The sequence below is a fragment of the Aspergillus melleus genome (assembly GCF_016097325.1).
Source record: "Aspergillus melleus strain CBS 546.65 chromosome Unknown contig7, whole genome shotgun sequence".
Lineage (NCBI taxonomy): Eukaryota > Fungi > Ascomycota > Eurotiomycetes > Eurotiales > Aspergillaceae > Aspergillus > Aspergillus melleus.
This window is the reverse complement of record NW_025763376.1, coordinates 3,045,632-3,065,335: the sequence shown is the minus strand read 5'-3', so window position 1 is coordinate 3,065,335 and position 19,704 is coordinate 3,045,632. Positions and strand designations below refer to the sequence as shown.

General features: G+C 49.9%; 7 protein-coding genes across 7 annotated transcripts; 3 read left to right on the top strand and 4 right to left on the bottom strand.

Moving 5' to 3' along the window:
• Nucleotides 1-201: 201 nt before the first annotated feature.
• On the bottom strand, nt 202-494 carry LDX57_012012 (uncharacterized protein; the record flags this gene model as incomplete). Its single annotated transcript, XM_046093744.1, has 2 exons — nt 202-240; nt 312-494. The coding sequence occupies 2 exons, from the start codon at nt 492-494 to the stop codon at nt 202-204; spliced, it is 222 nt and encodes a 73-aa protein (XP_045949722.1).
• Nucleotides 495-4,538: 4,044 nt separating this feature from the next.
• Nucleotides 4,539-7,629, top strand: LDX57_012011 (uncharacterized protein; the record flags this gene model as incomplete). The annotated part of the gene is made up of 4 exons (XM_046093743.1): nt 4,539-6,241; nt 6,312-6,563; nt 6,616-6,729; nt 6,801-7,629. The coding sequence occupies 4 exons, from the start codon at nt 4,539-4,541 to the stop codon at nt 7,471-7,473; spliced, it is 2,742 nt and encodes a 913-aa protein (XP_045949721.1). The 3' UTR covers nt 7,474-7,629.
• Nucleotides 7,630-8,127: 498 nt separating this feature from the next.
• Nucleotides 8,128-9,572, top strand: LDX57_012010 (RTA1 domain-containing protein). Its single transcript, XM_046093742.1, has 3 exons — nt 8,128-8,346; nt 8,419-8,661; nt 8,734-9,572. Exons 1-3 carry the CDS (start codon nt 8,181-8,183, stop codon nt 9,210-9,212), a joined length of 888 nt encoding a protein of 295 aa, XP_045949720.1. The 5' UTR covers nt 8,128-8,180; the 3' UTR covers nt 9,213-9,572.
• Nucleotides 9,564-10,846, bottom strand: LDX57_012009 (uncharacterized protein; the record flags this gene model as incomplete). Its single annotated transcript, XM_046093741.1, has 4 exons — nt 9,564-10,015; nt 10,099-10,472; nt 10,540-10,610; nt 10,663-10,846. The coding sequence occupies 4 exons, from the start codon at nt 10,844-10,846 to the stop codon at nt 9,925-9,927; spliced, it is 720 nt and encodes a 239-aa protein (XP_045949719.1). The 3' UTR covers nt 9,564-9,924.
• A 956-nt stretch (nt 10,847-11,802) lies between these two features.
• LDX57_012008 (alpha/beta hydrolase) lies at nt 11,803-12,688 on the bottom strand (the record flags this gene model as incomplete). The annotated part of the gene is made up of 2 exons (XM_046093740.1): nt 12,209-12,688; nt 11,803-12,141 (listed from the first exon to the last, which is right to left on the bottom strand). Exons 1-2 carry the CDS (start codon nt 12,599-12,601, stop codon nt 11,803-11,805), a joined length of 732 nt encoding a protein of 243 aa, XP_045949718.1. The 5' UTR covers nt 12,602-12,688.
• A 1,783-nt stretch (nt 12,689-14,471) lies between these two features.
• Nucleotides 14,472-15,396, top strand: LDX57_012007 (EXPERA domain-containing protein; the record flags this gene model as incomplete). The annotated part of the gene is made up of 4 exons (XM_046093739.1): nt 14,472-14,703; nt 14,758-14,921; nt 14,989-15,223; nt 15,308-15,396. 4 exons carry the CDS (start codon nt 14,472-14,474, stop codon nt 15,394-15,396), a joined length of 720 nt encoding a protein of 239 aa, XP_045949717.1.
• Nucleotides 15,397-15,838: 442 nt separating this feature from the next.
• LDX57_012006 (uncharacterized protein) lies at nt 15,839-17,859 on the bottom strand (the record flags this gene model as incomplete). Its single annotated transcript, XM_046093738.1, has 5 exons — nt 15,839-16,275; nt 16,351-16,774; nt 16,853-17,187; nt 17,260-17,442; nt 17,496-17,859. 5 exons carry the CDS (start codon nt 17,857-17,859, stop codon nt 15,839-15,841), a joined length of 1,743 nt encoding a protein of 580 aa, XP_045949716.1.
• Nucleotides 17,860-19,704: the final 1,845 nt, after the last annotated feature.

Sequence of the window (19,704 nt, the reverse complement as noted above, 5' to 3'; positions counted from 1 at the left end):
CAGGAAAACGAAAGGGCAACAGTAGATACCTCATATCTGTCCACCGTCAGTATCGGAAAGATGATTCCGGTGAAATTGACTTACTGGTAATTCATCGCGCTGGACGTGATACTTGTCGTGTAGCTGGCATCGCCGAGTCTGCGCCAGAATCAGCCATTTTGCTCAATTCCTAGGACGTCCCAAGATAGGAGGTGAGGCGACTTACGAGCCGGCATAGACGGAATCGCCATCGGTCAGGTCCTACAGTAACGCGTAAATGAAGATGCTCCATTTGGACATAGACGGGGATAGTGGTAAAAAGAAAGACTAACTTCAGGTTCGATATAAGCGGGACCATGTTGTTCCTGGGACGGCTGGCGAGTAGCCTCGGTCGATCTACGTTGTTCTTCTTGTTCTTCTTGTTCTTCTTGGTGTTCTTCTTCGTGTCCTTCGTGTTGTTCTTCGTTTGGTGGTTGTTGCTGGTGTTGCGGTCGTTCGGGTTCGTCGGTAGCCATTATGACGATGTGATCCTTGTCGAATGCAAAATCCGGGGAACGGGAGGAATGAAGAAGGGAGGCAAAAGTCAAAATAATGAAAGTCAATTGGAAAATGGGCGACCCCGGAAAAACAATAAATTCTGCAGTTCCGATCAATAGTGGAATGCACGATTGTAACACTAGGAATTGACTATTTAAATGCAAAAAGGGGGAGGCGAGAGGCGAAAAGCAGGGAAAGCAGAAAGACAAAAGAACTAGAAGGGCAAACGGCAGGGGGATGGAATTATATTAGTTAATCCACGTTGCAGAGGTAGAACGAGGACGCAAAAGGTCAAAGCAAAAGAGGGAGAAAATCCTGCAGAACTGCACCGCAACAGCAAACCAATAAACCATTAAAGACGCAACTGCGGGCTGACCGTTTTCCCAGAAGATGAGGAATTCCGAGGAACAAATAACGAGAGAAGTAGCGAACAGGCCCACTACCGGCCTGCTAGTGCCGGCTTTCTATCGAATCCCTCGTTTAGGCGGATGCAGCTGCGGATGCCGCGGGCGTTGATCGCTCCTGGTTGGGGGCTCGACAGGCACCGGTGGCGTTAGTTTTGGCTCTAGCAATGCCGTAGATTGGCCGATCCTTCCGTCCTGATTCCGTTTGAGTTCATTTTCTTTTTCTGATTTTTTCTTCTTTCTATGGTTGACTTTGGTGTGTTTGTTTGTGAGATAGAGCCATGTTCCTACGGCCTCGGGGAGGATCCTCCACTACCCGCTGTCAATAACCCAATTGCTCATGCTGCCCACGTCACGGCCCGGCAAGGATCTGAGCGAGAACAAGAAAAGAGACGGGGCGAGACCCCTGGGCCCTGAGATCATAGCGCTGCGCAAAAGAACGAAAAAAATACGCCTTACTCAATACTATCATGCTAACAGAAAAAGCGGAGGACCCGTTCCGATGCATCCTTCCTGTCCATGTGGCAGTGGGGGGAGGGGTTATTTTTTTTTCGTGCCTAGTACCGTTGCGGTTTTCTTCAGGGATTCTTGTAGTTTAGTCTATTTTCGAGGAGATTTGCGGTGGACGATGTGCCTATCATATGAACGTGGTGGACGACGCCGAGGGTGTTCTCGCTTGTTGACACTTTAACAGTTGTACACCGTACTGTGTATGGCAATTCACCCGTTGAATGCCAATCTCCAAGAAAGTCAATTGAACCATCCAGGATCCGCCATGGATTCGAGGATTCTTCCCGGATCAGGCAACAGACAGCAAAGGAATCGATCAGGTGAACCGACTCGCCCTTGTCCGTGCAGTTGACAAGCGGACCTTTCTTCGTCCAAAAGTACATACGTCGCCAGTGCCAATCAGATCAGTCTGCCGCGCGGAGTGTCTCGGGCACGTTGCAGCGGTCAAAGGTACCTGCACGATCACGGACTAGGGAGTATATCATTATCAATTCTATAGTAATTAAGAAGGCTAGGATCAGCCGCGTCGGCTATGACGGACGGCAGTGGACTGGGCACGCCGGGCTAAGCCTGCTAGGGATGTGCTCGTCCTGTTCGAGTCTTCGCTGCGGGTCTCTCTTTCCTCCTCGCTCGGATGTGGCTCGGCGCGACGTCGAACGCCTGCGACCGAGCGGTTATCTGCACGTATTGAGGAACGGACAGGGATATAATCATAATAATGGCGACGGGTAAGGCTACGGAGTCCAAGGCTTCCGTAGGTCCGTGGCGGGATATGGGCGCTATATTGGGGTCTACTATACTTGTACGACACTGTCATAAGATTGAGGAGGTATAATTCGAGGTGATAATAGTTATACGTTGGATATGATTTGATCCTGACCTTCAGCAGGTTAACAAAGACTTCGCTAGTGCTTATGTGCCCAGGGATTCAACGGCTACCCAGACTCGTCCCGTGCAGGGGCTTGCCCTACTTTAACTCCCAGCATGTCAGTGCTCAATGCGCAGTTGTGACTACGTGTAAACTGTAAGCTGTAGAATGCAACCCCGGTCAGTCAATCAATCAGACTCAAGTCTTCGTGTGGAAATAATACCCAAGCGACCCCTAGCGGAAAACAGTGCAGTTGATACATCAACTTCGCACAACACTCAACATCCACAACCACAAAAACAAGACCAAACCCCCACTTCCGATCTTCCACGTCTTTCCAGAACCTCGACAAGATCGAACAGCAACGTGGACGGAAAAGGAAGGTCGATGGGACCCACTGCCGACCGTGAATTTTGGACTTGGCCTTTGAAGCCGACGAAGCCCATGTGTGCGACTCGTTCCGTCTTATTTCCACCCGCGGACTCCACTCGCTAGACTGCAATTGTCGATCTTGACGAATGATCGATGAATGACGTGTTGGTTTTTAGATCATAGTAGGGGCACGGAGTATATGACTGTTGGAATATAGGACACAGATAATGAACTTGGATGGCGAAGCATTTACCGCATCAGGTAGGAGGTTTTCTTGAACGACTCACCCCTCAAAGTCAGCGAGTATATGGAGTAAATTGGCCATTTGCACCGAGGGATCAGTCCAGGAGAGCAACAACCGCCTCCACCGAACACGAGCCGCCAATCAGGGGGAAATCCCTCGGTCGGAGCGCAGCGTCGAGCCAAATCGAAGCCATTCGAGGGCCCCGGAGAATATCCGACCCGCAGAAACCGGATTGCTGACCGCTACATTGCTTATTGAATTTGAATACTTCATGATGATTGATGATTGATAACCAACACTCGTCTTTATCGCTGGTTGGCATGCAGAAGATCGGTATGCTCTGCCACCTAATCTATGCTCGACGACGTGCATCTAGCTCAATCTCGCATTCTGTCCCTCTCTGGCAATCTCACTGGCTTGACGTGGCCGAGGAACTAAAATTCACGAATGGACCAACAGTATTCGAGGGGCCGGATTGAGACAAAGGAGTTGATTCACAAACAAGCTGGCCTGATGTGACTGGTGACTGAGTACCCGGACCGACATACCCAAGAGAGAGACTCAATGAATACTAGTAAGCAGGTATCCATGACAGCAAAGGACTCTGGCCCGTCCTCTTGCCTCAAGAGCCCAAGGCATATGCCGAGGCAAGACAGAGAGTCCTCGACCCACGACAGAGTTCTTTCACAAGGGCTCTGTGTGACATGAATATGAACGCGACTAACTAGGTAACTCGAGTTACTCAGCTATGCACCATCCCGGCCGGATTATGTATTGGAATTCTCTCATAGGCCAACGGGGCTTGACAGTCTGATCGAGGGAACAAACATTTCGGGTTGGCTCAGGTGGGTGATATACGTGGACAGTAGACCGAATAACATAAAGGGGCTCGACTCTACGTCCATAATTCGTACTCCGTAAGCTGTCAGGTATTCAAGTATCTCTTCCTCCCAGCTATACTCCACTTACACTAGGTCATCAGCGTCAGGAACCAAAGCTTATTCTCTCTATTGCGAACCATGGTTATTCAGGACATCCAAATCTGTACTCCACGGAGTACGAGACCTCTGGTCTTAGGAACCTGGGCAACTCGACGGGCCATTCAACTCTGATAATTTCCCAACCAACAAAGCACAAACCCCAGACTCGTATACTCAAGAACAAGCAAAAGCATCACTTTACCCGTGTTAACCGACAAACAGCACCTGCAACCGAAGATAAATGAGCCAGTTACCTTAACCACTTCATTTCTAATATTCTGCGAACACTCATGTCTCAAACCCCCGCATTTGCAAGCCCTGCGATCATAAGATGTGACCTTAGTTGTAACCGCGCGGAAGGAATTTCTCCGCCTCGTCAGGGTTCATGGCCTTGTTTGTCTGCAGCAAATAGAATATCTCCTGTCGATCACCCGGTTAATTCCATCGACTCCGTCGGTAAAATACTCGAATCGCTATGCCATGATTCTCTTCCCCGCAAAGATGATGCACCGTTTTTTCTTTGTGCCTGTTGCGCTGCGGGGTCTGTCGCGTACATACATATATCGCGAGATTCGCTCGGTCTGAGCGAGTGATTGTAGTCGCGATACGGGGTCTTGCGATTGAAAAGACCAGGCCCACGAACCATGCATTTTCTTCACTCGTTGTTCGCCACGGGGATCGGGCTCCGCCTGGTCGCTCTCGTAGCCGGACATACCGATTTCTCGACGGAGCAGTTCACCGGGACATTGGACGGTAAGTCCGGGGTGCTGCGGTCCTTGAAACCGAAGGGCACGTCGGAGGAATTCGACTTCTCGCCGTCCGACGTCTTTGACCAACGCAATGGGAACGGCAACTATCACACTGGCGACTTGACACTTCGGTACCGCGTTGGGGACTCGGGCGGCTGGACGAATGTTGACACGGCGACGGATCGAGGGGCGTTGGGAAGCAAGAAGGCCTCGAATTCGTCCTCTAGCGCGGTGATCGCGTCCTCGGATCTTGGAGGAACAACCAATGTGTCTCTGGCGGATGACCTGTCCATCACGCGCTCTTGGGTTGAGTATGAAGGTGACTTAGCGTTGAATTTCACCGTCACGAACAAGAACTCCGAGTCGATCGAGCTGGGTAGTTTGGGGTTCCCGATCGAGTGGAATACAATTTTCTTCGAGCGCACCGGGGAGGAAACGAGGCATACCTGCGTCCTGGTGGATCCGTACATCGGCTTAGATGCTGGTTATGTGCAGGTTACGCGACTGCTAGGCACAGGGCCACATTTGGTGATTACGCCGCTCGGCGAGACCAAGTTCGAGGCGTGGCGATTTCTACCGGAGACCGGAGAAAGCAAGCTTGCGTATCACAGTCAGGTGTTTGAAGGGAACTATGAGTGGCAAGTCTATTCGAAGGCGTGGGCGGAGAACGAGTGGAAGGGAGTCACGCCGTGGAATAAACCGACTTCGTTGACGCTGAAGCCTGGACAGACGGTCTCATATGGACTGAGGTTTAGTGTCGTCGATTCGGTGGAGAAGATCGAAAACAAAGTCGCGTCGTTGGGAATTCCGGTGGCCCAGGGCGTACCTGGGTATATCTTGCCGAGGGATCTGGATGGGAAGATGTTCGTCCGCACGAATGAGACTGTTGAGAAGGTGGATGTGATCCCGGGGGGGTTGACCGTGAAACAGCTTGACGGTATCAATGACGAGTGGAAGGCCTTCAGTGTCACTCCTCAGGACGACGCCTTCGGTCGAACCAGGATCGAACTAAAATACGCGAACGGGCTCACCCACAGTCTACACTATTATGTCACAGACACCGGCCCCAAGTCGCTGTCGAAACTCGGAAGCTATCTGACCGAAACCCAATGGTTCGACGAGACAGACCCGTTTGGTCGGTCCCCATCGATCATCACCTACGACCATTCAGCCGACGCCCCAGTCCTCCAGGACAACCGAGTCTGGATTGCCGGACTGAGCGACGAAGGCGGTGCTGGAGCGTTCGTCACGGCGGCCATGAAGCAGATTGCGCAGCCCGTCGCAAAGGAGATCGCAAAACTCGAGACCTTCGTGAACGAAACCGTCTGGGCACGACTGCAGCTGACCAGCGGCGAGAACAAGTACGGCGTGCGGAAGAGTCTGTTCTACTACGACACAGAAGCGATGCCGGATTTTAGCTACGATTCAAACATCTACTGGCCGGGGGCTTGGGATAAAGAAGGGGCGGACCTCCTGGACAGAGCGTATAACTACGTGCACGTTACGTGTCTCTACTGGGCGCTGTATCGCGCCGGACGGTCCTCGACTGCGTTGGAGCGCCAGAGTGCGCAGTGGTATTTGGAACAGGCATACGAGACGTGCGTTCATCCCCCCTTCTCCTCTTACACATTTCTACGGTTCACGAGGCGAAAGAGCTAACAGCAGCAGAATCCGCTTTGTCTACGGCACGCACAAGGATGGCAGTAGAAACACCTGGTATAATGACCTCGGATTAATGGGCGAGACAGTCTGGAAACTGGTCCTAGACGACCTGAAGCTAGAGAATTACACCACCGAAGCCGAGACTCTCGAAGGAATCTTCAAACCACGAGCCCAGGAATGGAGTACCCAGGAGGACCCGTTTGGCAGCGAACAAGCCTGGGACTGCACCGGCCAGGAAGGTGTCTACCTGTGGACTAAGTATGGCACACTCTAATGCGTTTTTTCGGTGGCATCGTCTAACCATCGACAGGTATTTCGGATTCACCGAGACGGCTCAGAAAACCATCGAATCGATCCACGGGTTCATGCCCACCGTTGCGCACTGGGGATGGAACGGCAACGCGCGCCGATACTGGGACTTTGGGTATACACTACCCTCACAACCTTTCTCCCTGACTTGGGGCTACAATCTACAGCAAGCTAACTCCCTCCCAGAACAGCCGGTAAACTCAGCCGCATCGAGCGACAAATCCACCACTACGGATCCAGTCTCAACGCCCTCCCCATCCTCGATAACTACCATTCCTCCAGCAACCCGACCTCCGACCTGAGTCTCTATGACCTCCGAATCGGCTACGGCGGGAACCAGGGCCCGTTGACGAATATCCACCAGGACGGCTTCGGATCTATGTCCTTCCACTCGTTCCCCGAGACGTTAGACTGGGATGCGTACTCGGGCGATTATGGATCTGGATTCGTTGGACATGTTCTGGGGGCCGCGACGTACGTACTCAAGCATCCGACATTCGGGTGGCTGAGTTACGGCGGCAATGTGGTTTCGTCGGAGAACGGGCAGGTGGTGGTTGAGCCGAGGGATTCGGTCAGACAGAGAGTTTATGTGGTTGACGCTGGACTGTGGGTTGGTCTGGATTTTGGAGCCATTACTCGGGTCGCGGTCGATCTGGAAAACAAGGCAGTTGTGCTGGATATCGAGAAGGGGGTGGAAGGCATTGAGACGGTCAATATGGAGAGGGCGTTGGTGAAGTATTCGGTCACTGACGGCATTGTTGAATCGGAGGTGAAGTTGACGAAAGGTGCGAAGGATGGAAAGTATGGCCAAGAGGTAGATTTCGCGGAGGGCAAGGCGAGCCTGACTTTTTCTTGGTGAGTGTCTATCTAGGTTGAGATGTTTTCATAATGTTAGTGTTGTTGAAATTATGGACATGTTAGTATTCCTCAGTAGCTTTCGCATAATCAACTAAGGGGTTTCCAAAACGAAAGGTAATTGGAAGCTGCCCAGTCTGCTTTCTTGAAGATCAACCACACTAGGTACCGCATATAACCATCAGAGCCCACAGCAGTCTTGAATGGGAATTAATCGGACATGTCCCGTTTGTGGCAAATATTCTCAGTGTAGTCGGTCACCCTCCGCATCCCAGGTCTCGAAGCAAAGAAAACCCTGTACAATCAGTATGCCTAAATGAGCAGATCGCGGGGGAGGTCCTCGATAACGTGCTGCCTAGAACCCCATGAGGCCGGGGGCTTAGATCAATTTATAGAAATCGGAACAGACCCCATGTCGATGCGGATACGACTCCCCGGACTCGAATACGGACACGCGCGGGTCTAACCGAGGCGAGTCAACGTCGCTTAACTGTCTATACTCCAATCATAACCTTTGTAGTGGAGATGTCAAGTTTTTCCCCGATCACGGACACGAACACGCGTACTGCCTCCCATAATAGTGGCGTCTCTAGAATCCCCGATGTGGAGTAAAATCGTAGAATGTCTGGGTCCGTGACACTCATATAAGGCTGGGTTAGTCCCATTTCTTTGGGGCGCATTCCAGGCATTCAAGATTAAAGAAATCTCAACATGGCCGGTCACGGAGAGATCGACTTCCAGCTGTACCGGTATACGCCGTCGCTGGCGGCCGCCATCCTGTTCATTGTCCTCTTCGTCCTGATCACGGCATACCATCTGTACCAGGTTATTCGGGCCAAATGCTGGTATTTCCTGATTTTCGTCGTCGGTGGTGTTTGTAAGCTTCCTCTGCCTTTTGCACCTTCTTCTGGGAGGCTACAGACCCAGCTAACGCTCAATGCTCGTTTAGTCCAAATCATTGGATACATCTGTCGCGTCCTCGCCCACTCCGATAAAGAGAACGTCCCGATATACGCCATTCAAACGCTTATGATCCTCCTCGCTCCACCGCTTTACGCTGCCTCGATCTACATGACCCTTGGTCGACTTATTCGCTATCTGAACGCCGAACACTTGAGCGTGGTGCCGGTTAAATGGCTCACCCGGATCTTCGTGACAGGCGACGTCCTCTCTTTCTTGATGCAAGCTTCCGGTATGCATTCTCTTCTTCCCCACACGAATATCGAATTCAATCAAGCATAGACTAACCAGTCTCCACCATCAGGAGGCGGAATCATGGCCTCGGGCACCATCTCCGCCATGAACACCGGCGAAAACGTCACCATCGGCGGTCTCTGCGTGCAACTAATCTTCTTCGGCGTGTTCGTCATCGCATCCATAATCTTCCACCTACGGATCCGAAAATCGCCCACGCCTGTCTCTCTCACCACTACGTCTTCCGCCTCCCGCATGCCCTGGAACGACGCGACCTGGCGAGGCACCATGTGGGGTTTGTACGTGTCGAGCGTGCTGATTCTCGTGCGGTCGATCTTCCGACTCATTGAATATGCGCAGGGCAATGATGGGTATTTGATCAGTCATGAGGCGTTCATGTATGTTTTTGATTCGATGTTGATGTTCTTTGCGATGATTGCGTTGAGTGTTTGGCATCCGAGTAAAGTGTTGAGGGATGGGAAGAAGAAGAAGCTTGAGGAGGGGAGAGAAGAAGGGGAAGAGAGTGAATTGAGGGAGGTGTCTTGTTGATTTGGTGTTTGGGTTGCTGGTGTGGAGTTTGGTGTTGGTTTCTCAAGTTGGTCTTGTTTTTAGATCGTCATGGTTATAGACTGCTCGTTCGGGATGTATATATGTTCATTAGCTCTATGTAAATATTCTTAGAACTGGAATATGGTGTGTCAGCCTTACTTCATATCTGCATTTCTTTAAGATGAGTGAATGTAGCTGTAGGCCAATTTCGATCTAGGATCGATCCAAAGAGGTTATTGAGTAGCCTGGGACTGGACCAAGCATGACTATTGCCGACCGATTTCGATGACTACTGGCATAAACAATGTGAAAGAAAGGTAGTATAATAGTTTATAAAAGGGCTAATCCGTTCAAAGCGATCTATCGTAAACGTACAGAATCTAAGACCCCCCCGATCGAACCTGTACTCCTGTCCCTGACTCCGTCTCTGCTTTTGTCAACGGATACTCATCATGCAAGCGATCCTGACTCCACAATGTATCTTGCGCTGCGGCAGGCCGTTTGGCATAACTCGAAATCCGACGCATTCTGTAATTCGGCCCCGGTGCTCCCTCGGAGTCCTTGCTGCTCCAGTGCATGTCGCAGCATAGTGTGCGGACTAGCGGGCGCAGAGTTGGCAGACAGGCGCAAATGATGCCCACGCAGGGCTCGACGAAGGTCCATGTTGCGGCTTCCATTACCGAGTCTGCTTTCTTTTTAGGGGCTAGTTGTGTTATAGGGAGTAAGAGACAGACATACAGGAAGTATCGTTACTTTCAAAGATTTTGAGGGTGACGACGCGCATGATACTTGCGACACAGACACTGTTTAGATCGATTAGCTTTGGACAAAAGAGTTCAAAAGCGTGATACAACTGAGATAAAAGCACAAAAGCAAAGGGACGTACAATCCGCCCAGTAAGAATATACCCAATATAGTCAACTTCTGCGACGTCCGCAATTGCAACTGCAGAACCATCGGAATCGGCATCATAAGAATCACCACATCAATGAGCAGATTAGAAATTGCATTGCCGAAGAAGAATTGTTTCGCGTCTATACACGTCCCCGGTTGCGACTTATCCCAGTTCAACGAGATCGGTCGGCATTGGAGCATCACGGTTATGAAGACCGCGAGACACCAGGAGCATACAAGACCCCCAACGATCCAGCTAGCGATTTGGAATTTGCGAATCGGGAAGATGCGTCGGTAGAGGAGGAGGATGGATATTTTGATGGATGGGACGAGGAGGGTGTACGATATCTCGTTGGCGAAGAAACACTGGTTCTATGGTTAGCTTCATGGAATGAGATGCTTGTAAGGTGGCCCGAAGAGTAGAAGAGTTTACTTTCTGGAACATGATCTTCTCCTCCATACTTAGGCTTGACAGGTGCTTTCCAAGCCCGCCATCTCGGGCCCCTATCGCAGTCAGAATCCGGGTTCGTGGTTTTCGGGGAAAGGTTAGACAAACAAAAGACGGCTTCTGCCAGCATGCTATACGCAATCACAATTGAGATACAAATAACATAGTCATCCCATCCCAAAGTCGACTTGACCCATCGTGCCGCGATCCGAACAGCTACAATCGCCGTTGAAAGAGCCACCAGGGCGGAGGAGACATCAATGTACGTCTGTCCCCGGTCGTTGGCAACCATGGTGACGATGCAATGTCGACAAGCGCTTTTCGCATAATTGGCCGGAGCCAGCACCAGTAGGTAACATTGAAGCCGAGACGAATGGAACCATTTTTAACGCTTTCTTCGTCAGTTTAATCGCACGACAACCCCACTGAAAACCCAAATCTGCGTCCTGCATGGGCTCATCCTGGTCGTTTCTCTTGTGTAGGCGATGACCCACCGATGAGATCCTGTCTGCGGGTGAGTTGGGACGTGGGACGGCATCGATGGGAGTTAGACTCCGTGCCCTGGTCCGTCTGGGTGGTTTGATCGTTTGACGGTGGTTTCTTCCGCAGATTAACAGAGTTGTGGAGCGGTATCAAGGTCCCCTTGGGCTTTCTTGTTGGAGGAGCCGGCCTGTCGACTGTCGGTTCGTCTTCAATCTACTCCGTAGTTCTGTTTATACTGTGGGGTGAAGGATCGGGGCTATTGAGGCATTTACTAGTTGTGTGATTTATTGGCTGGTTGTCCTTTAGTGCAGAAATGCTACCCGATGGCCTAATAAAGTGTCAGTTTCTGCACGGATTGAAGACAGAAAACGTTCCCATTTTTGAACAAATAACCTACATTGGAAGCTTTATGGCGGTAGGTTAATCCTCGGCGGGCGTCAGCGATCGACACACAATTTGGTTTGCACCCGTCAGGGGCTCATTCCTTCGACGCAGTTCTGGCACGAAGGATCAGGATCGTGGCAGGTGGAACCGTCATTTCAATCCCGCTCAGCAATTGGTACATCTGCAATCGATGAACGTCCTAGTGTGGATTTGCCTTTCAGGCGACTCCTTCAAAAAGTTAATGGCATCCTTTTTTGGTGGAAGCGTTACATCGCTTCATGCCTGGTGCCGTTTGTTCAGCGGTGACGATTTATTAATATATTTGAATTTACACAGAACGGGTCTATCCCCCTGAACCATCCCTGCTGGTGTCCCGTAAATCTATCTCGACGCGATTTTGTGCACCAGCGCAGCTGTTTTGTCAGGCATGCTGAGAAACGGGCTGTGACTAGCATCCAGTTTCTCGACGCTCATCTCCACGCCCGCTTTCTTTACGTTTGAGACCATCAGCTCCTGCACCATGGGGATCAGCGCCGCATCCTTCTCACAAAGGATGTAGGTCGCCGGAATGCCGCGGTACGCTTCGTGCGAGATAGGATCGAATTGCGTGGATTTGGGATGTACCACCAGCTTGCTCGCCCAGTGAGCTGCGTCTGCCGAGGGGAGGTCGTTGAAGAAAAAAGTAGCTGGGTCGGGAACTCTTAGAAGGGCGTTTTCTTCCTGTGCTCGGTGTCAGCTCTGACCAGTCCAGTCTTTCCCGCAAAACCGGTGGACATGAAGCACGTACATCAATCGTAATAAAGGGCGGCAGCGTCCCTCCAAACATGCCTGTTAGGCTCTTTCCGCGCGGGGGCACAAACGCAGTCATGTAGATCAGATGCTGGATCGGCAGACCGTGCAGAGCATCGGTGCCCACTACTCCGCCGTACGAGTGCATGATCGCAACAACCCTCTTGCCCCTGTCGAGGAGGGTTTGCGCGGTGGCTCGGATCAACGCGACATCGTCTGACAGCAATTTCGTCGGCGGGACAGCGTCGTTGCAGCTTGGGAGTCGGGGACAAATGACTTCATGGTTTAGCGCCTCGAGCGACTTGCAGAGTGGTGCGTAGAACTCGGGATGATGCCAGGCGCCATGGATCAGCAGGATAGTGGGCGGAGAATGAGACAGAGAGGAAGACATTTTGGAACGCAGATCGGCTTAGTTTCGATGTGGAATCAGATCCCTGTCGTTATTGATTGAGCTGAGGTGCATTTATGAGGCCTGTACAAAACGGGCTGGGAATGAGTGCTATTTAATGCGCTCTACGTTCTTGCTTCCTGGGCATTTCTGCTATTAACTGATGGTGCCAGACGGGTTACGTTTGACCCACTTGGTTTCCTGGGATGGTGGGGATTACCATCAGTTACTGAGGGGTTGGATATGCCTTCAATTCCTTACTCCTAGTCCGTACAGTCTGTCAATGTTCTAAACAATGATCTATATCGAGCGTGGGAATAACATCGAGTTGAATTTGGTCCTCGAATATATAATTCACAGAGTGTGAGGGGTGCCGCAGTGAAATATGGGCAAATAAGGCAAAACGACGCCTCACTGCAAGGGCTTATCAACGAGAGAAAACAAGTTTCATTCATGTGAAATATACTTCACGCGGGCACAGATGGGCTTGTGCCCTGGCAAGCTGCTATACGGAGATGGCAGTGGACGGAGCAGGTGAGGGCCTCAGGCAGCCAGGATCCCTTGGTGGGACGAGTGCGCTAGTCCCAATCTGGGCAGACTCTTCTTTATCACGTGAGGCTACCGCGATTCCCACGCTAGTCCCAAGCCGGTTAGCTTCAGTCCTCAGGCACCCCCGGTCATCCCTGAGGACGAAGGCTTCAAGGCAGACATTCTCGACACCTTCGGGGAATTTCAGTGCCGACCCGCCATGAAGTTCCGCCTCTTTCACGTCGCCCTTGCATTGCTCTCGCTTCTTCTACTAGCGCTGGGTTTGTTATGAATTATCCCTTCAAGATGCTCACTGGACGAATGAATAAGTTTCGCTGACAACCTGCCAGGTATCCTCCTCTACTCCAGACACTGGTCTGTCCCAGATGCAGATCCGGTCGCGTATTGCGCCGACTGCCTAAACTACGCCAGTCGCATCAATGACATGATTGTTCGTGGGCCTGATGTGCGCGGCAATAAGCAGTTCTTTCGATATGCCTGTGACTGGTCCTGTCGGAATCAATTGCTGACGTCCGGCCGTTGTCCGAAGTACCGGAGGGGGTTTTTGGATCGCCCCGACAGGTACATGTTTGAGGTAGAGGATCCGCCCGAGGCATGTAGGGCCATTAGAGCTTGTCCGTGATCTTCCTGTTTGGGATGAGCTCTGAAGTTACTCGTTGACCGTGGCGTTTGGGTTTTGGCTATCTTTTGACTGCATTGTCTCTTCTTGTTAATACCGTTGTGTTGGATGGCTTATATTGATACTGCGGCAGGGCCCAGTATACTGTCAGTACGCAATGCATATGAAGTAGAATTCGAAGGAAGTTGGATTTGTCAGACACGGTTCTTTCGATTTGACATCACTCTCCAGATTCCGATAGACGAAAGAACCAAAGACCGTGGATCTCAGGCCAGACCTGGCCGCAGCGCCTCCATCGATGAACCATATCCATTACTGTCAATTTCCAATGCGAACAATCGCAATAGGGAATGGCATCAAATTCCGCATCTATGGAAATCCCCTACCCCACAACTGCCTTGCTCAGGAACCAATCCAAGCAAAGATATTTTAAACCTTCTCCATAAAACATCGAAAGAAGGAGCCAGGCTTAATGCGCCAAGATCTCGGCTTCGAATTTGCCGTCGAAACCACTCCGTACTTTATGGTCTGATTCGGTTCCTGCAGCGTTCCGAATGTTCTCGGCTTCCGCGGGCCCCATCCAGCCCTGCCCTAGGATTACCACATTCGGAAAAGATTCCACGGTATTTATATGTTTACTTCTAGTTAACAAGTGATTAATACCCATTCAGTTCTTCTTTATTGGAGAGGATACAGCACACCAAAATGCCAGAAACAATCCGCTTCGACAACATGTCCGAGTCAATTTCCCACGACTACTATCCTCTGGACCTGCCTCTCCCGCATTTCCTACCGAACAAAGACACGCCTTTTACTCTGATATTTCAGTTCGCAATTCTCTGGCTATCTGTCTTGGGAGCAGCCTTTATCACGATTCGACGCATTCGTCCGACAGCGACTAAATCAGACCAGCTGGCGTTTCTTTGGATGTGTTTGAGTAGGTGATTCCGTTGGTTATACAAGTCAGGCAAGGCTAACAGAACGACAATAGCTGGCTGCATCCACTTCTTCTTCGAAGCGTACTTTGTCATCAAGAACCCTAGCTTAGCCGGTTCAGATACCCTCTTTGGTCAGCTTTGGAAGGAATACTCTCTGTCTGACTCTCGTTATTTAACCTCCGACACGTTCCTGGTGTGCATGGAGGCCGTCACGGCTGTAAGTGTTGTGATCACTTCTAACTTGCATATAATGCATTACCGAATCTGATAATAACGTCAATAAGGGAGCATGGGGTCCTCTCTCCTTCCTCACAGCCTACTTCATTCTCAAACAACATCCTGCTCGCCACGCGTGCCAGCTCATACTCTCCACGGGTCAGATCTACGGCGACGTGCTGTACTACGCTACTAGTCTGATGGATCTGTATACGGAAGGTGTTTCGTACTGTCGACCAGAGGGATATTATTTCTGGTTCTATTACTTTTTTATGAATTTTATTTGGATGGCTGTCGGGACTTGTAAGTTTCCTGTCACATCTCTCTGGGGTGTTGACTTGGGTGGCATGGAGTTGAATATGGAGCTAATGTTGATTCACTGGACAGACTATGCGACGCAGAGTGTGAAGGCGATTACGAAGGCTTTTGCAAGAGTTGCGGTGGTTGATGGTGAGGAAGCCAAGAAAAAACGGTGAGTAGGCCCTGGGGTCTGACAAGTATTGAATGGAATGCATTGGATAAACAGCGAGCAGGGTGGACGATGAGGTCTGTCAAAAGTTCTGATGCCGAATAATATTCCAAATCTTTCGTTTATAGAAGTGAGGTACCATGGAGGTCCAGCAATTAAAACTTCTGAAGTTGGAGCTAGGATAAATAGACCATTATGTAAAAGAGCAGGATTGATTTGTATTCGAGTTATAGATGACAAATATAACGTCCATACGAACAGCATTCTTGATTGAACATTCTTCATCTCAATCTGTAAACGTAGGAACTTAAAGCGAGGAAGATATAGAAAAAAGGTATAAAGAATAAAATGAAGATAAGAATACAAACAAAGTGACAGAAAATATGACTCCCACAGCTACAACCCAAAGACATGTAAGGTAAGGAAAATCGAATTCCGGAGAAGATTGCCTAGAAGCGACGGCGCTCCTTAGAATACACCCGTTTCTCCTGTTGAAGCCTTTTCATATACTCATCATTTCTCTTAGGAGACCTCGGAAACATCTTGCTTACTTCCTCGCGGAAAGCCTCTTCTGTCGAAGGACGCTTCTCCCTAGGCGTAAATTTTACTTGATGAGCCGGGAACTGGAGGATGAATTTCTCCACAGGGCCCGGTTTCCTGATAACGTTCTCTCCATCAATGCGGTTGTTTTCTCGAGGTTGGAGCTTAAAGTCGTACACGACCCAGCTGATGAGCATGCGGATCTCCATGGCAGCGAATTGCTGCGCAGGGCATCCGTACGGCCCGGTCAGGAAGGGGACGAAGGCGTCCCGTTTGAGGACAAGATCCGGTCGAGTAGTCCAGCGCTCAGGAATAAATTCGTTGGGGGCAACGAAGTAGCGTGGATCTAGTTCGTGTGTCGTTAGCTTTACTTGATTGAGAATAGCATTATAGGGAAGATGTTAGAGAAAGATAAACTTACCACGGTGCATGCTCCAGATTGGCGTGGAGACAATTGTATTTCCTGGAATGAACTGCCCTGCGATAGCAAGGCCCTCGGGCGGAGTCAAACGCTGAATTCCGCCAGGGACAACCGGATACAACCGCAGGGCCTCGTTGATACATGCGTCCAAATAAGACGCGCCGGCCTTGGTGTAATCATGGTTAAAACCGGAGTTGCTGGGTGGGAAGCGACGAACTTCCTCATGCAGCAACTCTTGCTTTTTCTGATGGGTTGCGAGAAGCCACATCAAGGCCGAGAGGGTATATGCGATACTGTCGGTTCCGGTCGACATGGCGAGATCTGCGTCATCTAAAAGCGAATGACGCATGGAAGCAGGTCTATTGTTCATGGCCTTGGCGTAGCTGAGAAGGGAAGAAAAGAGGTCCTCGCGTTGCTGACCTAGCTGTGAATTGGACAAGGCCTGGATTAGCGATCAAAGCCTGGGAAAACTCAAAAAGGAGGTCAAATAAGAATAGCATACCTTGAGCCGCTCGTCGAGCAAATTGGCACAATCATCAAACCAAGCAGCTCGTAGGTCCTGTATGAATGATAGCTTCTTCAGTAGAGTAACCAACCACGGAGCACACTTGAACGATCCTACAAAGTCTTGCATGAAGCTTTCCTGCAGCAGGGCCGAGTGCATCTTCTGAGACTTGACCATATCGAAAGATTGACCCAGGGCTAGATCACCCATCACGTCGTAGGAGAAGAACCTGAGTAACTCGGTGATGTCGAACTGTGAATAGGACCTGGATTTCAGGCACTCGACGAAAGTCTCACAGTGCTTTTGAATGATGGCTTCGTAACCCTTGAGACCTGTCAATGGTAAAGTTCAGTTCCGTTAGCGTATTTCAATATGTATTGGAATTCAGGGCAGGCGATACTTGCAATCCTTATGATCCAGTGACTTCTCCCACATAGTTGTTCTCGCAGTAAGCATTGGGTATTCGCGTGTTATATGCAATGTCCGTTCCATGATACATTCATAAATCGGAGCCTTGACGCAAGGAGAACCGGGACCATGGATCTGGTGGAAACCGTCAAGATTGTTGATCGACACTTCTCGTGGACCTGAGTCAAAGTGAGTGGGAGTGCTAGCCTATTTGAAAAAAAGAGTAACTCACCAATACGAACGAAATCGCCATACCGACGATGATCAGTCCAAACAGACTTGAACGTTGGCCTTCGCCACATCACGGTGATGCGTGCCAGGAATGGGCCCGGGATCTCGTGCAACGGATGCAGGAACAGACGGTAGAGCAAAATGCTCAACAGAATCCCGGACGCATACAAGATGCTAAGCTGGGAGAATAAGACGAGAGACCATCCCTTGAAGTTGAAGAACAACAACATGGAGACGACCGCAATGGCACCGAATGCCACCGCAATCTTGGGCGAGGATCGATCCCATTCTCCACGGTTGAAGATAATCAAGTGCGTTGCCACACCCGCTAGAAAACTGGTTAGACGTGCTGGGTGAAGGACCATGATAATGAATGGGACGAGGGCTTTACTGAAGAGCGCGATGGACTGATAAAACGGGGGAAGAAGTGGCTTCACAGATTGATCAATTTCCATAAAGCTGGAGTAGATAGATCGAGTGTAGTCAAGGAAGGACAAATGAAGGCCATCGAGGATTCTGGCGGATTGAAGGCACTGATGAACTGATGGTAGCTCTCAAACTCGAGAAACGGGAAAGAGTCGGCGAGGCTGGGAGGTGGAATAGTCTCAGAAGCTCCGATGGTGAGAAGAGGTTCACGAAATAGATCGTGGAGAGACCGGACAAGGGGGTCAATAGCTTCCTGAGCGTGGGTTTGAAGAACTTGGAGAATATAATCTAACTTAGATATGATCCCCTTTAGGTGGGCATGAATATAGTGGTCAAACTGAATGGTGGGCATTTGTACTGGTATGTGCCAAAGTGTTGAATTGAGACGTGTTAAATTGAGAGGGTGTAGGTTGGGGCATGCAAATCAATGCGATGTCAACTTTTAGCATTGAAGTCTCTATATACGGGCTGTCAGGCTGTTTCTACGCTGTAAAAATTGACCGGGACTTTCCGTCAAGAACTGGTCCTGAATATTGAACTTAACGGGATAATCAGGTAAATGCAGCATCAATACTGGCAGACTCATGTTATTCGACAGAACTCTTAGCTGTGACATCATTGTTTGCAGATTTGTGTGAAAACTCCGGTTAACAAGACTACTACCTTCCTCTCTGTTGTACGCAATGAGAGATTTCTTCTATGACACAGGTGACGATGATTGAGTTCTACCGCTCGAGCATCACCACCTCTGATTGTACCGAAACCTGCCTTGAGAGGAATGCCATCTAGCCTCTATTCGCGTGACAGACCAGTGATCAGAGTCCAGATCGGCAAATCCTTCTAGAAAGGCAATAAGAGAGGTGTTGACACTGTCCTCTTTGGAGCCTTACAACTGCGTCTAGTACCAGGCCTGCATTTGTAATATCACCATGAATGATGTCTAGGTTTGCCTGGGTAGCGCTTGGTCAATTCTGCTATTGCTTGTAGATATTTCTAGAGCTCTTCACCTGCCAAGATAGAGTTTGCTTGCTGCAAAGTGATGACGCCATGATCTCCCAGCGCCAGGCGGAATATTATGAACTCAGAAAAAAAGAAACCTCCGTGTGGCCTGAACCACGTTCATTTGGAACGGTAGAGAGTTCTGAAAAATATGTGATCTTGCGTCACCTTTGATCCGGATTGGAGGTTCTTCCACCATTTGAGAGGCCCAGTTGCATCGGCGACAATGTCATCCCGCTGCGACTCTTTTGTAGACTGAGGAAGAATAGCAAAAGGTTTGTCAGTAGCCATAGCTAGCGACAAAGAGTCCAAACGCTTCAGGCACCTATGGTGGACGGAGGCCTTTGACTTCAGCGAAGGGAAAACAGGTCGCGGAAAGCAGGTCGCGCAATACAGTGAAGAGCAATAATGGTAGATTAAATCCCTCGAGTAGAAATATCCAATAAACATTTCTACACAGGACTACTGATAGTGAATGCTGCGGTTGATAAGCATTCGGATCTATTCACATCTTGGCTTTTCGCGCTGTCCACGCCAAAATGCAGTACAGGCACGAGGGCAACAATGCACTAAGCATATATGCCTGGTCTAAATGCCCTTCTTCGCGCGATACTCTCTGCAAAGTGATGCTATACTGGGTAAAACGTAGCGACAGAAACAATATTAAATCATGATTATTTTTGTAAAGGTATTATGTACATCGAGCTGAGCATACGTTCTCGGCGAATAGCATTACATTAAAAAGATGTCCAAAGACAAGTAATAAAATACCCACGAGAAAGAAA

Excerpts from the sequence above, each read along its gene's own strand:
- LDX57_012010 (XM_046093742.1), top strand. The coding sequence starts at position 8,181 with ATGGCCGGTCACGGAGAGATCGACTTCCAGCTGTACCGGTATACGCCG. Across the intron at positions 8,347-8,418 it reads TTTCGTCGTCGGTGGTGTTT|TCCAAATCATTGGATACATC; the intron begins GTAAGCTTCCTC and ends ATGCTCGTTTAG. Across the intron at positions 8,662-8,733 it reads TTTCTTGATGCAAGCTTCCG|GAGGCGGAATCATGGCCTCG; the intron begins GTATGCATTCTC and ends CTCCACCATCAG.